Source organism: Lepidochelys kempii, chromosome 2 (genome assembly GCF_965140265.1).
Source record: "Lepidochelys kempii isolate rLepKem1 chromosome 2, rLepKem1.hap2, whole genome shotgun sequence".
In the NCBI taxonomy this organism is placed as follows: Eukaryota; Metazoa; Chordata; order Testudines; family Cheloniidae; genus Lepidochelys; species Lepidochelys kempii.
In genome coordinates, this window is record NC_133257.1 from 3,313,847 (window position 1) to 3,331,450 (window position 17,604).

Genomic DNA, 17,604 nt, shown 5'->3' on the forward strand with positions numbered 1-17,604 from the left:
AATTTAATAGTGCAACATGCAAGGTCAGGCACTTAGGGACGAACAAGAATTTTTGCTATAAGCTTATCAGTTGGAAGTGACAGAGGAGGGGAAAGACCTGAGTTGATCACAGGATGACTATGAGCTGCCAATGTGAGGCGACCATGAAAAAGGAGAATGCAGTCCGAGGATGTATCAGGCGAGGTGTTTTCAGTAGAGACAGGGAAGTGTTAGTACATTATACAAGGCACTGGTGAGCCCTCATCTGCAACACTGTGTGCAGCTCTGGTCTCCCACATTTAAGAAGGATGAATTCAAACTGGAACAGGTGCAGAGAAGGGCTACTAGGATGATCCGAGGAATGGCAAACCTGTCTTATGAGAGGAGACTCAAGAGCTTGGCTTGTTTAGCCGAACCAAAAGAAGGCTGAGGGGAGATCTGCTTGCTCTCTGTAAATACATCAGAGGGATAAATACCAGGGAGGGAGAGGAGTTATTTATGTTAAGCACCAATGTGGACACAAGACCAAAGGGATATAAACTGGCCAGCAACAAGTTTAGGCTTGAAATTAGACGAAGGTTTCTAACCATCAGAGGAGTGAAGTTCTGGAGCAGCCTCCCAAGGGGAGCAGTCAGGGTAAAAAAACCTAACTGGCTTCAAGGCTGCGCTTGATATGTTTACGGAGGGGATGGTACGATGGGACTGCCTGCAATGGCGTGTCGCCGATCTGCGACTGCTAGCAGCAAATACCTCCAACGGCTGGTGATGGGATGCTAGCCGGGGAGGGCTCTGAGTTACGATGACAGAGATTCTTTCCCAGGTGTCTGTCTGGTGGGTCTTGCCCACATGCTCAGGGTCTAACTGGCCATATTTGGGATTGGGAAGGAATTTTCCCCTGAGTCATATTGGCAGAGACCCTGGGGATTTTTCACCTTTCTCTGCGGCATGGGGCATGGGTCACTTGCAGGTTTAAACAAGTGTAAATGGTGGATTTTCTGTAAGGTGTTGTCTTCAGATCATGATGTGAGGACGTCAGTAACTCAGCCAGAGGTTAGGGGTTTGTTACAGGAGTGGGTGGGTGAGGGTCTGTGGCCTGCAATGTGCAGAATGTCAGACTAGATGATCATGCTGGTCCCTTCTGACCTTTAAGCCTATGAGTCTACAGAAAGTCAATGTCTCCTTTGGCCATTTGCCCACAGCAGAGTCACAATACAAAGTGCCACGAATGTCTGGGTCTGCTCAGCAAACACGGCTCTCTGGGATAGCAGGAGGCTGGGGGGCAGGATTGAGGGGCATCGGCCGAGCCGTGGGGGAGGACGCCAGGATGATGACAGCAGACGTACATCAAACTGTTATGACGGGAACTTGGCCGCATTCCTCCACACGTTAATAGTCACCTTGCTGCCCAGGCTCGGGGCTGGACACCGCTTTGTTGCCACTGCCTGGCTCACGTTTACTGTGCACGATATATGGGTGAAATTCAGCCCTGGCATAAGCGGCTGCACAGCAGAGTTGTGCCCAATTGCACCTGCCGGGAATCTGGCCCCATGTCAGCTGACAGCTCTGCTCTTCCAACCTCCTGGGGCTCCTCAGGGTCAGAAGCGTCCCAGAAGGGGCCAAGCAGCTGCAGAGTTCGTGGATGGGCAGGCCAAAGCCAGCCCCGCTCTGCTGATGGCCCAGGACTAGCAATGACAGCAGGGCAGCTGGAGTTGTGGGGAGAGCTGTTAAGGAGCGTTGGGTTGATGGGGGAATGGAGAACAGGTGCCTCAGCCCCAGATTGGGAGAAGGGGCAGGGGAGCCAGAGAGCGGGTTGTACTTAGGGGGTGAGCAAGCTGGGGAATGGGCACTGGGAGGAGGGAAGGGCCGGAAGCAGCAGCAGAAGAGCTGGATTAACCCAAAGCCATCTGGAGTTTGGACCTGAGGCCCCCGTGGCTCATGTGGGATCAGAACCACGTTGCTGTAGGGGCAGGGAAGGGGAGGGGAGACATGGCCAGAATGGCACGGGATGGAGACAAACGACAGGAGAGACGCAGGAAGGGACCAATGGAGTTTATCAGGTGAAAGCGGCTCATTTCTGCACCAACCTCCCTCTTCTCCTGCCCCCATGCTTCCCTCACCCTGGACTGTGTCACTCCTGCTTCCTAGCAGGCACCCATGGGGGTGCCGTAGACCTCAACCTCACACAGGGTGAGATACTCCTCCCTGTCCGGGATGGTGATGGTGACGTAACGGTCCTCCATCCCTTTACAGGAGATGTTGCTGAGGGATCCTGGTGCGGTGTCGGTGATGGTCCCGCAGCTGCAAAGAGCAGAAGACAAGAGCGAGAGGCTGAGATTAGGGAGCACAGGCGAGTTGGCAGCAGGACTGACGACCCTTTAACTCTGAGCCTGCAGAGCCCAATGCACGGAGTGAATGACAGACTGTAAGAGACGGTGTGTCCCTCTTCCCGTCACAACCCAACTCCGACTAGAAATAGGGTACGCATTTCATCAGTCAGGGTCATTAACTGAGGGAGCAGATAACCGAGGACACGGTGGATTCCCCTTCCCTTGGAGTCTTTAAATCAAGACTAGACAACTGTCTAATAGATACACTGCAGCTCACACTGAAATGATGGGCTCAGCATAGAATCACTCTGTGAAGTTTTCTGACCAGTGTGATACTGGAGGTCAGACTAAGTGATCGGAAAGGTCCCTTCAGGTCTTAGAAATCTATGGATCCTAGGAAAATCAGTTCCTGTTGACTTGGATGAGATAATTCTACACGAGGAGCAGCTCTGAGGGCAGAGAGAGAACATGCAGGGGGGCCTGGAGAGGTCGCTGTGCTCAGCGACATGCGGTTCCCTTCCAGCCAGGAGCTGAGAGCACCGCCAGCCCAGCGCCTCCAGCCCCAGGCAGCTCCGAGGGGAATAGACCTCGTCCTGGCCCCGGTGGCAATGAGACCCAACCCCTGGGTCTCACTCCAGAGCATGGGAAAGCAACTCACATGGGGTCGTCCTTGCCATGGCCAGCCTTGGAGTCTCCCACGTGGATCTGGGCCCCCTTGATTCTCTCCCCACAGCAGTCCTCCCTGTTCTTCACCATCACCGTGGAGACAGAATGCCGACAGTCCAAGTCCACGTTCCACCACGGCTCTGTCTCCTGCTCGGTGTGGGTGCAGGAGTCATCGTCCAAAATCCCATCGCATTTTCCATCCACAGCGTTCCCGGCCCCGGCTTTTACAGGCCCGTATTCCTTGAGACTGGAGGACTGAGTGGCCGGGCGTCCCAGCGCCAAGTTCTGAGCTGGAATCAAAGGGCGGGAAGAGGGGAAGTGGGACATGCCCATCGTTAGGGTACAGGGGCGCCCGAACAAGGAGGGGGCAGGGGAACATGGCTCTCCCATTTTTTACTGGCCATAAGGACTAGCAACGGGGGGAGGGGACGAAGTCTTGGGGGGGAAAGAGGCGGTGCAGGAGCAGGGACTCGGGGGAAGGGGTGGCATGAGGGTGGGGTCTTGGTTCAGCTGCTGGTGCCCCCCCCCACACACAGTTAGGAAGCTTCCGCCGCCTCTGCTAGGGGGGCTCTAGACACCCTTTATCCCACACGGAGCCAGAGCCATGTCCCAGCAGTGATACACAAACCAGCCTCTGCATGAGAGCCAGGTTCCTAGTGGGAGCCATCGCCCCAGGGGACAGGAGTGACAGCAGGTGAGTGCTGGGTTCTCAGCCCCGACTGAGCCTCTCAGCCCCCCCACGTCCCATACCCAGCTGGAGCTGGTCCCCCCAAGGCAGAGATGGGGCAAGATGTTCAGATGGAACCTCCCCCCTCTGCCCCTGCCAGCTGGAGCCCCTGCCCAGGTCAGCGGTGGGAAGGGAAGAGTGTCCCAGGGTTTCTGCTGTCTCACTAGGCAGAGGTTGGGGCAGAAGGGAATGGGGTAGAACATAAAAGGGAATAAGTTTCTATTCACATTGTGCCAGCTCCTTACCCACTGGTGATAGGGGACAGCCCTGAGCTATGACCTCAACCGCACACAGAGTGAGAATCCCCCTCCAGCCTGGGATGATGATGGTGACGTAGCGGCCCTTCAGCCCGTTGCAGGAGATGGTGCTGACGGATCCCAGTCTGGTGTCGGTGATGGTCCCGCACCTAAAAACAGAGCAGAAGCCAAGAAGACAAAACAAGATAGATGTATTCAGGTCAACAGGGCCTGATGAAATTCATCCTAGAGTTCTTAAGCAATCTCAGAACTATTAACGATTTGTTCAAGAACTTATGGAGGAAGGGTAAGGTCCCAGAGGAATGAAAAAGGATAAACATAGAACCTCTCTCTAAAAAGGGAAACAAGGAGGAGGTCAGGAATTCTAGATCAATCAGCCCAACTTCCATACCTGGAACGAGACAGGAAGAAATTATTGAACAATAAGTTTGTTCAAACCTAGAGGATAACAAAGTTATATTTTGTAGCCAGCATGGATTTGTTGAGAGCAAATCATGCCAAACTATCTAATTTCCTTCTTTGACATTGGTCTAGTACACAGGGGAAGTGGCAGATGTGATATATCTGGACTTCAGTGTGGCTTTTGACACAGTCCCATGTGACATTCTCACAAGCAAACTAGGGAAATGTGATCTAGAGGAAATTACTAGAGGGTGGGTGCACAACTGGTTGGAAAACCATACTCAATGAGTAGTTATTAATGTCAAACTGAGGGATGTTTCTCGGGGTTTCCCATAAGGGTCGTTCTGTTTTGAGTACTGTTCAATATTTTTATTAAGGACTTCGATGATGGAGTGGAGAGTGTGCTTATAAGATTTATGGGTGACACCAAGTTGGGAGGGAGCGCAAGCACTTTGGGGGAAAGGATTTGAATTCAAAATAACCCTGATACATTTGAGAACTGGTCTGAAATCAACAAGATTCAATTCAATAAAGACAAGGGCAAAGTACTGCCCGTAGGAAGGAAAAATCAAATGCACCACCACAAAAGGGGGCTTAGCTGGAGTACTGCTGGACAGGATCTGGAGTATCACGGATCCCAAACTGAATAGGACGTAAGAGTGTGATTTCATTGCAAAAAAAAGCAAATGTCATTCTAGGATGTACCAACAAAAGTGTTGTACGCAAGACATGGGAGGTAATTGTCCTGCTCTATTCAGGACTGGTGAGGCCTCAGCAGGAATACTGTATCTAGGGTCCTTCGGGTTTGGGTTTTATTTTGTTTAATTTTTCCCAGGTATTTATCTATGTTTATTATAACAACAAAAACAGGTGAAAAAGCGATGGAAAAAACTTAATTTTTCTGGATAAATATGGAGGTTTATTTTGGTGGATGGAAGGACTGGGGGAAAAAGGATGCCGTAGATGAATGCTTGGATGAACAGAATTCAACGTGGTTTGCTGCAGAACTAAAAGAGAACTCAAAACACAAGGCCACCTCCGAGTTTAAGAAAACAAGACCTCTCTGATCCGCAAATAAAACTTTTCATTTGAAAAAAACAGGGTTACTGTTGTCAACGTAGAGCTCTGACCCTATCAATACTGACATTTAATGATTGGGCCACACCATTTGCAGTGCATACACTCAACTTCATCCTTTTCTTCTATTGTTTTTTTTAAAAACTTTTGAATATTTCCTTGTATTCTGAAACGTATTCTGATACAGATTTTCGTTTTCTTCCCATTTTAGTGTCAAATCTTTAAACCGCTATCTGCTAATAGCTTGAAATGTGTACGTCGTGGGTGTGAGATTCATCAGTACGTTCAGATGCGCATGCCCTTCAGAGCTTGCGTGCGTGCCTGTTTGTTTATTAGGTGTATCTTCTGGACTAATACAGAGCCTTACTTCAACAGGCAGCTTTGTGTTATCGTCATACCTAGCACTTACGCAATGGATTGTATTTTCCTAATAAAACAAGGGTTTTTTATATACTTGAATGATACAAAAGTAAGGAGAAAAATCGGATAAAAATGGATAATGCTTTTTATAAAACCCACGATTTCTTCGGTAAAAATCAGTTTAAACTAAAAATAAAGGGGCTTAACTATATCGAATTCTGGGCACTGCACTTTAAGAAAGATGTGGACAAATTGGAGAAAGTCCAGCGGACAGTAACAAAAATGATGAGATGTTTAGACAACCTGACCTCTGAGGAAACGCTGAAAGAACAGGGTGTGTTTAGTATAGAGACGAGAAGGCTGATGGGGGTCATGATAACAGTCTTCAGACAGGACCCAGGTTGTGTCCCAGGGTAGCAGGCCCCTGAGGAGGTCAGGCACCCAGCCTCCCCGTGACAAGCTCTGCTAAGGAGAAGGAGCCAACCCAGATCCACCTGTGAGCAGTTAATTCCCTAGGTGGCTGGGTGGCTGTCAATTAGTTAAGGAAATCCTGGGCCTAATAAAGGGTTATGAGGGCTCAGTCACAACACACAGATCACAGAGGAAGCTCCTGAGGAGAAGGGCTTCTCAGGGGAGCTGGTTAGGGAGCGCCCCAGGAAAGGGAACCTAGGAAAGGTGTCCTGGATGGAAGAGATGCTAAAAGCGGGGAAATGCCAAGTCTGGAGGGAAAGCTGGTCATAGAGAAGGGACCTTTCCAGCCAATGGCAGGCGCTCCAGGTCGCAGAGGAACTACACGTCCTGCAGAGAAGAGTTGCAGTGATTTGACCTCATGGGGGCTGAATCCAGAGAGGGAACCCTTCCAAGGTGATGGCAGGAGGGTTGACTCCAGAGCAGGGACCCAGGTTGAGTGAGCCGTACAGGCAGGACCAGATTTCCAATTATGCACAGTAGACATGTGCCATGGGGCTCCGGCATTTTAGGGGTACCCAAGGTTGCCAAGTAGGCAATTTTCTACCCAATTGGGCTATTTTTAGCTGTCAGTTGCCAGGTTATTTTTAGTAGTTGTGAGTTGTGGTATTTTGGGCTATTTTGCTGCCCTGCTGACGCTGGCCACACTGCTCAGGAGTTCTCAAGAGGGAGGGAGCCTCTCCATCTGCCCCATCCCCTGCCAAGATGCCCCACACACCGCTGGTCTCATGTCGCGCCCTCTCCCCTTAGGTGACGTTTTCAGCATGCACAGAATTCTTGCCCGAGAGAAGTAGAATTTATTTCTTCTGCAGAAAATGTGCTCCAGTTCCACCATTCACCCTCCAGGGGTCGCTGTGGCTCCAGAACACCCTGAGCCGGCTGAGGCTGACTGGTCTGGCGGGTGGCAGCAAACAGCTGGCAGGCAGGTGTGTGTGTGTGGGGGGGGGGGGCTTTTTTCCTCAGGTGACAAGTCACCGCAGCTTCCTTGGAGCCAGGTTAGGAGGCAGAGGGGGGCACACAGGGCTGCTGGTAGGGGGGTTCCAGGGCCACGTGGGGAGGGAGGAGGGGCGCTGAAGATGCTGTGCCTAGGGGCACGTAAGGTGTAAATCTTGCCCTGCTTACAGGTAAGGAGCCTGGATGAAGGAGATGGATGGAGTCAAGCGGGGCAGACAGGCGAAGGTTTACTCCCCTCCTCCCTCATCTAGGATTCGTGGGGATGAACGCTGGCTTGTGTACCGTGGTTTGGCCTTTGGTTAAATAAATTAGACCCCTGATGGGGCACTAATGTTCACTACATCCAGCCCTCACTGAATTCCCTGAAAGCCCACAAAGGGAAACAGAGGCAAGGACACAACCACAGTTCCGCACTCGGACTGTAAGAGGCGCTCCTGGGGCATGTGACCAGCAGACCAGGTTGTTACAAAGAGATCGGCGATCAATTGCTCTCCATGTCCACCAACAGTAGGACAAGAAGTAATCTCCTTAGTTTGGAGCAAGGAAGACTTAGATTAAATGTTAGGAAAACCTTTCTGGCTATAAAGACAGTTCAGTATTGGAATACGTCACTAAGGGAGGTTGTGGGATCCCCGTCACTGGAGGGGATTAAGAAGAGGTTACACTAACCCCTGCCAGGGATGCTCTAGGCCAGGGGTAGTCAATAGGTGGACCGCAGGCCAAATCTGGACCACCAGATACTTTTGAACACACCCCAGAAATCTTTTTATCGCCTTATTAGCATCATTTGTTTATTATTTTCTCTGGAGTCTGTATCTTGACTATACCTTGACCAGGAACTTTGGAACTTGACAAAAAATAATTGACTACCCCTGGTCTAGGTATATTTGGTCCTGCCTCAGCATTGGGGGACTCACTAGATGTCCTCTTGAGATCCCTTCCTGCCCTACATCTCTGTGTATCTATACAGGGTGAAGGGAACACTGTAAGAGATGCTGCCTGCCCTACTCCCCATCACAACCCAATTCAGACAAGAAATAAGGGTCACTGTTTTATCAGTCAGGGCCATTTACCACTGGAGCAAATGACTGAGGGACTCAGTGGATTCTCCTTCCCTTGAAGTCTTTATATCAACATTGGACATCTGTCTAACCGATGCACTATACCTCACAGAGAAATTGTGGGCTCGGTGCAGAATCCCTGTGTGAGGTTTTCTGGCCCGTGCAATACAGGAGGTCAGACTAGATGATTGGAAAGGTCCTTTCAGGCCTTAGAAATCTATGGATTTCAGAAAAATCTGTTCCTGTTGCCTTGGATGTGATGATCCTACCTGGGCAGGAACTGTGACGGCAGAGAGAGAATACGCAGGGGCCTGGAGGGATTGTTCTACCCTGGATTGCCCTGCAGCGGTCGCTGTGCTCAGTGACATGCGGTTCCCTTCCAGCCAGGAGCTGAGAGCACCGTCAGCCCAGCGCCCCCAGCCCCAGGCAGCTCCGAGGGGAATAGACCTCACCCTGGCCCCGGTGGCAATGAGACCCAACCCCTGTGACTGAGCTGGGAGGAGTCGTCTCACTCCAGAGCATGGGAAAGCAACTCACATGGGGTCGTCCTTGCCATGGCCAGCCTTGGAGTCTCCCACGTGGATCTGGGCCCCCTTGATTCTCTCCCCACAGCAGTCCTCCCTGTTCTTCACCATCACCGCGGAGACAGACCGAGGACTGCCCAAGTCCACCCTCCACCACGGCTCAGTCTCGCAGTCGATGTGGGTGCAGGAGCCATTGTCCCAAATCCCATTGTGGTTTCCATCCACGGCCTTTTCAGCCCTAGCTTTTTCAGGTCCATAATTCTTATATGTGGAGGACTGAGTGGCCGGGCACCGTAGCGCCAAGTTCCAAGCTGGAATCAGAGGGTGAGAAGAGGGGAGGTGGGACGTGCCCATCGCTAGGGGGGCTCCAGACCCCCTTTTATCCCACACGGAGCTGGAGTCAGAGCCACGTCACAGCAGTGACACACAAACCAGCCACTGCATGAGAGCCAGGTTCACAGTGGGAGCCATGGCCCCAGGGGACGGGAGTGACAGCAGGTGAGCGCTGGGTTCTCAGCCCAGGCTGAGCCCCTCTCAGCCCCCCACGTCCCATACCCAGCTGGAGCTGCTCCCCAAGGCAGGAATGGGGCAAGATGTTCAGATGGCGCCTCCCCCGTCTGCCCCTGCCAGCTGGAGCCCCTGCCCAGGTCAGTGGTGGGAAGGGAAGAGTCTCCCAGGGTTTCTGCTGTCTCACTCGGCAGAGGTTGGGGCCAAAGGGAATGGGGCAGAACATAAAAGGGAAGAAGTTTCCATTCAAGCTGTGCCAGCTCCTTATCCCCTGGTTGTGCGGTGCATTCCTGAGACACTCCAGTCCCTGCCAGGATCCCGATCACCATTAGTAGATGCCAGAGAAACTCCATCCTTGCACTGTCAACATAGAAAAGCACATGAATATTTTATTCAGAATAAACTACAGCCATAGCAAGTTTCAGATGAGCAGCTCATACATGCAGTGGGAGTTCTGCTGGAGGAGAAGGTATTTGTATTATTTGTATGTGTAGAGGCTTGTAGGGGCTTTGTGCTGGGAGAGAAGCTGAGTCCTGGTTAGGGGGCGGGGCTTCTCTGACTCGGGGTCCTATAAAGGGAGCCAGCCAGCCAGACAGGCCGTGGCACAGGAGCCAGCAAACAGAGCTGTAAACGGGAGTTTCAGTGGAGTTTGGATTGTTGGGGGTTTGTTTTCGCTGTGGGTGGTGGCGTTTTGGTGGGGTTTGTGTTTCCCAGACTAACAGGGTTTAGGTGGGAAGGCGATGACAGACACAGAGGCAGCAGTGGGAGTGACCCATGTCGTGGAAGACACAATGAGGATGACTGGATGTGGAAGCTGCGGCATGTATGTGATCCTGGAGGGGGCACCTGGTAAGAGTTTTGTCTGCATGAAATGCCGCCTGATAGACCTGATGGAGGAAAAGATCCGAGGATTGGAGATGCAGGTGGAAAGCCTGGTTGAGTTTAGAAGGGGGTTCGAGCAGATTGTGGAGCAAAGACATGAGGCAGCTGAAGGGAAAAGCTCAGACTTGCAGATGGAAGCAGGACTGAGGAATTCTGAGGGGAGACTGCTGGGTGAGGAAAGTGGACAATGAAAGCATGTGACTAAAAGAACCAGGCAGAGGAACAGACAGGCTAGTGAAGGAGAAATAAAGCTCAAGAATAGGTTTGCAGAGTTGGAAAATGAAGAAGGGGCTCAGCAGGTGGTCACTAAAGGTGGAAGGGCAAGGAAGAAGAGAAGAGCAGCTAGTCCTGTAGGAAAAGGGGAACAGTCAATGGAGACTACACCAAATATGAGCCACAGGAGGATACAGGACGGGTTGAAGAGGATTACAAGGGAGAATAGGAATGGAAAGAACTTGCAGCCAGAGGTAACAGGGGATAGACCGGAGAATCGCACCGTCACCAGGAAAAGGCAGGTCTACGTGATCCAGGACTCCTTACTGAGAAGAATAGACAGGCCTATAACTAGAGCTGATCCAGAGAACAGAAGGGTGCTGTCTTCCAGGTGCTAAGATACGGGATGTGGACCTGAGGCTGAAGAGGATCCTAACAGGAGCCGGAAAGAATCCACTGATTGTCCTTCAGGTGGGAACAAATGATACGGCTAGATTCTCGCTGGAAAGTATCAAGGGAGACTATGCCAGGCTGGGGAAGACGCTTAAGGAAATTGAGGCTCAGGTGATCTTCAGTGGGATTCTGCCTGTTCCTAGAGAAGGACAACAAAGGTGTGACAAGATTATGATGATCAACAGATGGCTTAGGCAGTGGTGCTATAAGGAGGGCTTTGGGATGTATGGCCACTGGGAGGCATTTATGGACAGAGGACAGTTCTCTCGGGATAGACTTCATCTGAGTAGGGAAGGAAATAGACTTCTAGGATGGAGGCTGGCACAACTGATTAAGAGAGCTTTAAACTAGGAATTTGGGGGAGATGGTTGAGAGATGTCCAGGTAATCTTCACGCCCGATTTTAGCATTCAGAGGGAAGAAAACAAAAGTAAGAAAGGGTACAGCCATGGTAGGAGAATGGACATAAGGAGGAAGGGCAGTGTGGATACCAGTCTAATAGGTCATACTGGCTGTAGAATGACCGTGCCTAATCGGGTACAGAATGTGAGCGAGGCCAAACAGCAAAAATTAAGATGTTTGTACACGAATGTGAGGAGCCTGGGTAACAAAATGGAGGAACTAGAGCTACTGGTGCAGGAAGCAAGTAATAATAATCGGGCTCAGATTTTCCTAGGTGCGATAGCTGATGGATTCCTTCATCAAGTAGCTGCTGAACCTACTAGAGGGGATGCCATTTTAGATTTGGTTTTAGTGAGTAGTGAGGACCTCATAGAAGAAATCAGAGAGGTGATTAAGAAAAAGCAGAATGCCTACAAGGAGTGGAAGATGGGAGGGATCAGCAAGGAAAGTTACCTTATTGAAGTTAGAACATGTAGGGATAAAGTGAGAAAGGCCAAAAACCATGTAGAGTTGGACCTTGCAAAGGAAATTAAAACCAATAGTAAAAGGTTCTATAGCCATGTAAATAAGAAGAAAACAAAGAAAGAAGAAGTGGGACCGCTAAACACTGAGGCTGGAGTGGAGGTCAAGGATAATCTAGGCATGGCCCAATATCTAAACAAATACTTTGCCTCAGTTTTTAATGAGGCTAATGAGGAGCTTAGGGATAATGGCAGGATGACAAATGGGAATGAGGATATGGAGGTAGATATTACCACATTTGAGATAGAAGCCAAACTCAAGCAGCTTAATGGGACTAAATCGGGGGGGCCCAGATAATCTTCATCCAAGAATATTAAAGGAACTGGCACATGAAATTGCAAGCCCATTAGCAAGAATTTTTAATGAATCTGTAAACTCAGGGGTTGTACCCTATGACTGGAGAATTGCTAACATAGTTCCTATCTTTAAGAAAGGGAAAAAAAAGTGATCCGGGTAACTACAGGCCTGTTAGTTTGACATCTGTAGTATGCAAGGTCTTGGAAAAAATGTTGAAGGAGAAAGTAGTTAAGGACATTGAGGTCAATGGTAAATGGGACAAAATACGACATGGTTTTACAAAAGGTAGATCGTGCCAAACCAACCTGATCTCCTTCTTTGAGACAGTAACAGATTTTTTAGACAAAGGAAATGCAGTGAATCTAATTTACCTCAATTTCAGTAAGGCGTTTGATACCGTGCAACATGGGGAATTATTAGTTAAATTGGAAAAGATGGGGATCAATATGAAAATTGAAAGGAATTGGTTAAAGGGGAGACTACAGCGGGTCCTACTGAAAGGTGAACTGTCAGGCCGGAGGTAGGTTACTAGTGGCATTCCTCAGGGGTCGGTTTTGGGACCAATCTTATTGAATCTTTTTATTACTGACCTTGGCACAAAAAGCGGGAGTGTGCTAATAAAGTGTGTGGATGACACAAAGCTGGGAGGTATTGCCAGTACAGAGAAGGACCAGGATATCATACGGGAAGATCTGGATGACCTTGTAAACTGGAGTAATAGTAATAGGATGAAATTTAATAGTGAAAAGTGCGAACTCATGCATTTAGGGATTAATAACAAGAATTTTTGTTATAAACTGGGGACTCATCAGCTGGAAGTAATGGAGGAGGAGAAGGACCTTGGAGTATTGGTTGATCACAGGATGACTATGAGCCGCCAATGTGATATGGCCGTGAAAAAAGCTAATGCACTCTTGGGATGCATCAGGCGAGGTATTTCCTGTAAAGATAAGGAGGTGTTAGTACCGTTATACAAGGCACTGGTGAGCCCTCATCTGGAATACTGTGTGCAGTTCTGGTCTCCCACGTTTAAGAAGGATGAATTCAAACTGGAACAGGTACAGAGAAGGGCTACTAGGATGATCCGAGGAATGGAAAATTTGTCTTATGAAAGGAGACTCAAGGAGCTTGGCTTGTTTAGCCTAACCAAAAGAAGGTTGAGGGGAGACATGATTGCTTTCTATAAATATATCAGAGGGATAAATACTAGGGAGGGAGAGGAATTATTTAAGCTCAGTACCAACGTGGACACAAGAACAAATGGATATAAACTGGCCATCAGGAAGTTTAGACTTGAAATTAGATGAAGGTTTCAAACCATCAGAGGAGTGAAGTTCTGGAACAGCCTTCCAAGGGGAGCAGTGGGGGCAAAAGACATATCTGGCTTCAAGACTAAGCTTGATAAGTTTATGAAGGCGATGATAGGATGGGATAGCCTAATTTTGGCATTTAATTGATCTTTGACTATTAGCGGTAAAGATGTCCAATGGCCTATGATGGGCTGTTAGATGGGTGGGATCTGAGTTACTACAGAGAATTCTTTCCTGTGTGTCTGGCTGGTGAGTCTTGCCCACATGCTCAGGGTTCAGCTGATCGCCATATTTGGGGTCAGGAAGGAATTTTCCTCCAGGGCAGATTGGAAGAGGCCCTGGGGGGTTATCGCCTTCCTCTGCAGAGTGGGGCACGGGTCACTTGCTGGAGGATTCTCTGCACCTTGAAGTCTTTAAACCATGATTTGAGGACTTCAATAGCTCAGACATAGGTTAGGGGTTTATTACAGGAGTGGGTGGGTGAGATTCTGTGGCCTGCGTTGTGCAGGAGGTCAGACTAGACGAACATAATGGTCCCTTCTGACCTTAAGGTCTATGTATCTTATTCCAAGACACACCCTGCTATTGTCCTCCTCTTCAGATTCATTGCCATTTGCTGCAGAAAGAGCATTTGCATGACTTGGCTTTCCTTCTCCTCTGGAGGTGCTGCAGGCCCAGGATGCAAGGAAGGGCAACTTGAAATGGAGCCCTAAGCTCATCCCCAGGCTGAGCTTTTCCTGATGTGTCTAAAGGAGGAGTTTCCTCTCATGGCCCATCTCCTGTGACATTTGCAGTGAAACCAGCCCTCTGGATTGGAGGCTTGTCTTGTGCCAGCTAACTGGGCTGATTCTGATCCCACAGCAGGGGAGACCAAGGTGAGTGACGGGTGAACTTGGGTGACTGGTATTAAATGAGGATATTGATATAACAAGTATCCCAGAAACTTGGTGGAAATGATGATAACCAATGGCACATGGTCTTACTAGGGTACAAAATATATTGGAATGACAGAGTAGGACATGCTGGTATGGGAGTGGCCCTATATGTGAAAAAGCAGAGTGTTAAATATAGTAAAAATTTTAAATGATTTTTAAATTATTTTAAATGATTCTCAAGCTGTGCCATAGAATCTTTATGGATAGAAATTCCCTGCTTGAATAACAAGAACATATCAGTAGGAATATCCTACCGATCACCTGTCCAGAACGGTGATTGCGAAATGCTTCTTGAGATTTCAACTAACCCCATGTTGCCTGAGTACATGTCACTGCAGCCCCACAACCCATTTGCTGCTTTCTGCCCCCGCCCCCCGCACTGTAGCCCCAAGACCGGAGAAGCTCTGCTCCCACGCCACAGCAGAGAGTGAGAGCTTCACCAGACCTGGGGCCTAAGCGAGGGTCCAGGCACTGGGGCTTCCCCAGCCCCACCTGCCCAACGCTTTTCCCAGGGCTTCAGGCTTCCGCTACCCCATGGCAGATTTCTACTGGGGTGGGGTGCCTATTTTTCCAGGCTCCCCCAGTTGGCCGAGGCCCCTAGGCATAGGCCCTGCAGGCCCATTGGATAATCCGCCATTGGGCACAGCTGGAGCACCTAGCTCATTTCATAGAATCATAGAATATCAGGGTTGGAAGGGACCCCAGAAGGTCATCTAGTCCAACCCCCTGCTCAAAGCAGGACCAATTCCCAGTTAAATCTTATTTATTTTTATTTATTATTTATTTATTTATTTATTTATTTCAGCATCTAACGGAGAAAGCTGTGGGAGATATGAACTTGCTGCAGGTATTGGTCGATATGGTGACCTGATTCTACGCGGGAGAAGTCTGAAGGAGCATGAAGAAAGCCTCCTGGACACATTAGACCAGCTTGAAGGCTATGGACTGTCTTTTCCCAAAAGGTTAGCAGGTGAACAAGGGCTTAGGAGGAAAGCATGACGGTCAAACAAAAGGACCAATAGAAATGGACAGAGGTGAAGAGACGGGTTTGGGAATAAGAGTATTGCCCTCCCCTACCGCTTTTGGATTGACCAGGGCGGTACGGACATTTACTGTATCCAATGGCCCATTTACTTGCAATAGTGACACGCTCCATCACTGGGTCCCTAGGTGTGGTGGACGGTGGGGACCTTGGTTTGGCCTTCCCCTTCTCCCCCTGCAATGGATGGCTATTACAGGGTCCCTGTATGTTCTGGAACTGAAAGGTCATTAACATAGTTTTAATGTGGCGGTGAGAGTATTTGGGTTTTATTCAAATTCTTATTTTTTCTTTGTTTACAGGTGCTAATTTTTGCTCCAGTCAGCTTTCTTTGGGCAGACTGTGAGAATTTTATTTAACAGCTTCTTCCTGATTTTATTTAACTTTTCCTGGTTATGGCCTGGATTTTGCTTGGGCCACTGAGCTTCTTCACAAAGGCGACTCAGTGTTTCCCTAGGCATGCCCCCTCGTAGCAGCTGCTTTAAATCTGCCCATGTAGGGTTATAACAGTTTATAACAATTTGCAATTCCTCTTTGAATTTAACAGGGTCCTCTCTTATTTTTGGGAATTTTTTTAAGTAAATATACAATTCTGTAGCAGACCAAGGTGCATGAGCAGACACCGAGGTCTCATGACTTGAAGCACCAATGCCCGGGAATTGGCGCAAGGGGAACATTTCCTCAGTACGAGGAGTCACTGTCTGAGGGGTGAATGTAAGGGTCTTCTGTTGCTTAATATTTCTTGCCAGCTTAGTTGGATTTAAATTCTTTGCCAATTTTCTTTTTATCTCTTTTAATTGTGTTGTAAGTTTCTCCTGGGAGTCCTTGAGACTCCTTATTTGAGATTCACGGCACTGTTTTTCTGTTTCTCCATACCAATCAAAATATGCTTCCATTTGGCTTGGTCCGACATGGTTGGCAAGAAGGGCACCCCGGAGGTGTACAATCTTGTCAAGGTCGAAACTTCCCTCTACAGGAAACTGAAAACTGGAATTGTCTCTTGAGTACCAATTCCATTTTTTCAAAAACTTGCCAGTAGAGGGACTGTAATTAACATACATGTAATAGGCTGGGGTACCTTTTGGCGGGACAATGCTCCATTTAGACTCACTGGCCCCCATTCTGATGAACTAAACTATTACTGCACAGACACAGACAAAACACAAACCGTGTGCCCTTTTGGCAAGGCGGTGATTCCACACTGCCCCACTTTTTCTGGCGAGGTGATCGGTCTCCCAGTAGCCTTCCTGGTCCAGTCCCAGTACCTTTCTGTCGAGGCGGAGGCCACCTTGGACCACCGGCTCGCAGTACCTGGAGAACTTTCACTCAGGTCACTCACACCGGGAAGGCTTGTTTAGGGCGTCCACCACTGTCCTACGGCCCCGCTCCACAAAGAGTGTCTGCTGATGCCGCTTACTCTTGCATCAGTTGAGGCTTTCAGACCAGTTAGTGGCTCATCTCTCAACCGCCCCAGGCGGGAGCCAGACACAGGGGAGGAAAGAGGGTGCGGGAGCAGACCGTCTAAGGATGGAAGGGATGGGGTCACACACTCCTAGACCTGGACAGTCCCTTCTCTGGTCATGCCATGCAGAAACCGCCAGGGTCAGGGTCGTACTTTGACCCTTCTCGGTGCGGCCACAGGGCGTGCATTAGAAACAACTCTGGTCACGGACCATCTGGCCTTGCAGAGTGCTCTGGGCGTCTTCCTGTGACCCTCACTCACTCAACTCTTTCACACCGGCACACAAACCCAGGCCAGAGGCCTAACCAGCCACCTAGTGGCTCTTCCCGGGGAACTAAACCAGAGTCAGACAAACATAGAACGAAAGGGCATCAGGCCTGTCTGGCAACAGAAATAGTTCTTAGATCCAGCGCGTAACTCACCCAACCCAGAGCCTACGGGCAGTCTTCCACTGGAACCCCAATAGAGATTTAAAAGGTCTCTCACCTTTCAGATGGCTGGCCGGTGTCCAGTGGGGAATGGTCCACGGTCCTCCAGTCCTGGTGATTCGTCGTGGATCCCGGACAAGCCCTCAAATTGTGGTGGAAAATTAACCATGCGTTGTGTTTGAAATCAGAAATCGCCTGAGGCTCATATCTTTATTCAAGTATACGTATACAGGGAGACGGGTTTCAGAGTAGCAGCCGTGTTAGTTTGTATTCGCAAAAAGAAAAGGAGTACTTGTGGCACCTTAGAGACTAACCAATTTATCTGAGCATGAGCTTTAGTCTTTAAGGTGCCA

The 17,604-nt window shown here is 49.3% G+C and overlaps 1 protein-coding gene across 2 annotated transcripts; it reads right to left on the reverse strand.

The window, feature by feature from the left end:
- Positions 1-2,068: 2,068 nt before the first annotated feature.
- Positions 2,069-17,396, reverse strand: LOC140905829 (fucolectin-3-like). Of its 2 annotated transcripts, XM_073329327.1 has the most exons (5): positions 17,310-17,396; positions 8,816-9,669; positions 3,945-4,105; positions 2,965-3,262; positions 2,069-2,277 (listed from the first exon to the last, which is right to left on the reverse strand). In XM_073329327.1, exons 2-5 carry the CDS (start codon positions 9,154-9,156, stop codon positions 2,121-2,123), a joined length of 957 nt encoding a protein of 318 aa, XP_073185428.1. In that variant the 5' UTR covers positions 9,157-9,669; positions 17,310-17,396; the 3' UTR covers positions 2,069-2,120. The 2 variants fall into 2 exon arrangements, with proteins under 2 accessions (XP_073185428.1, XP_073185427.1); XM_073329326.1 differs by lacking the exon at positions 17,310-17,396 and having other exon boundaries at positions 8,816-10,094.
- Between the last annotated feature and the right edge of the window lie 208 nt (positions 17,397-17,604).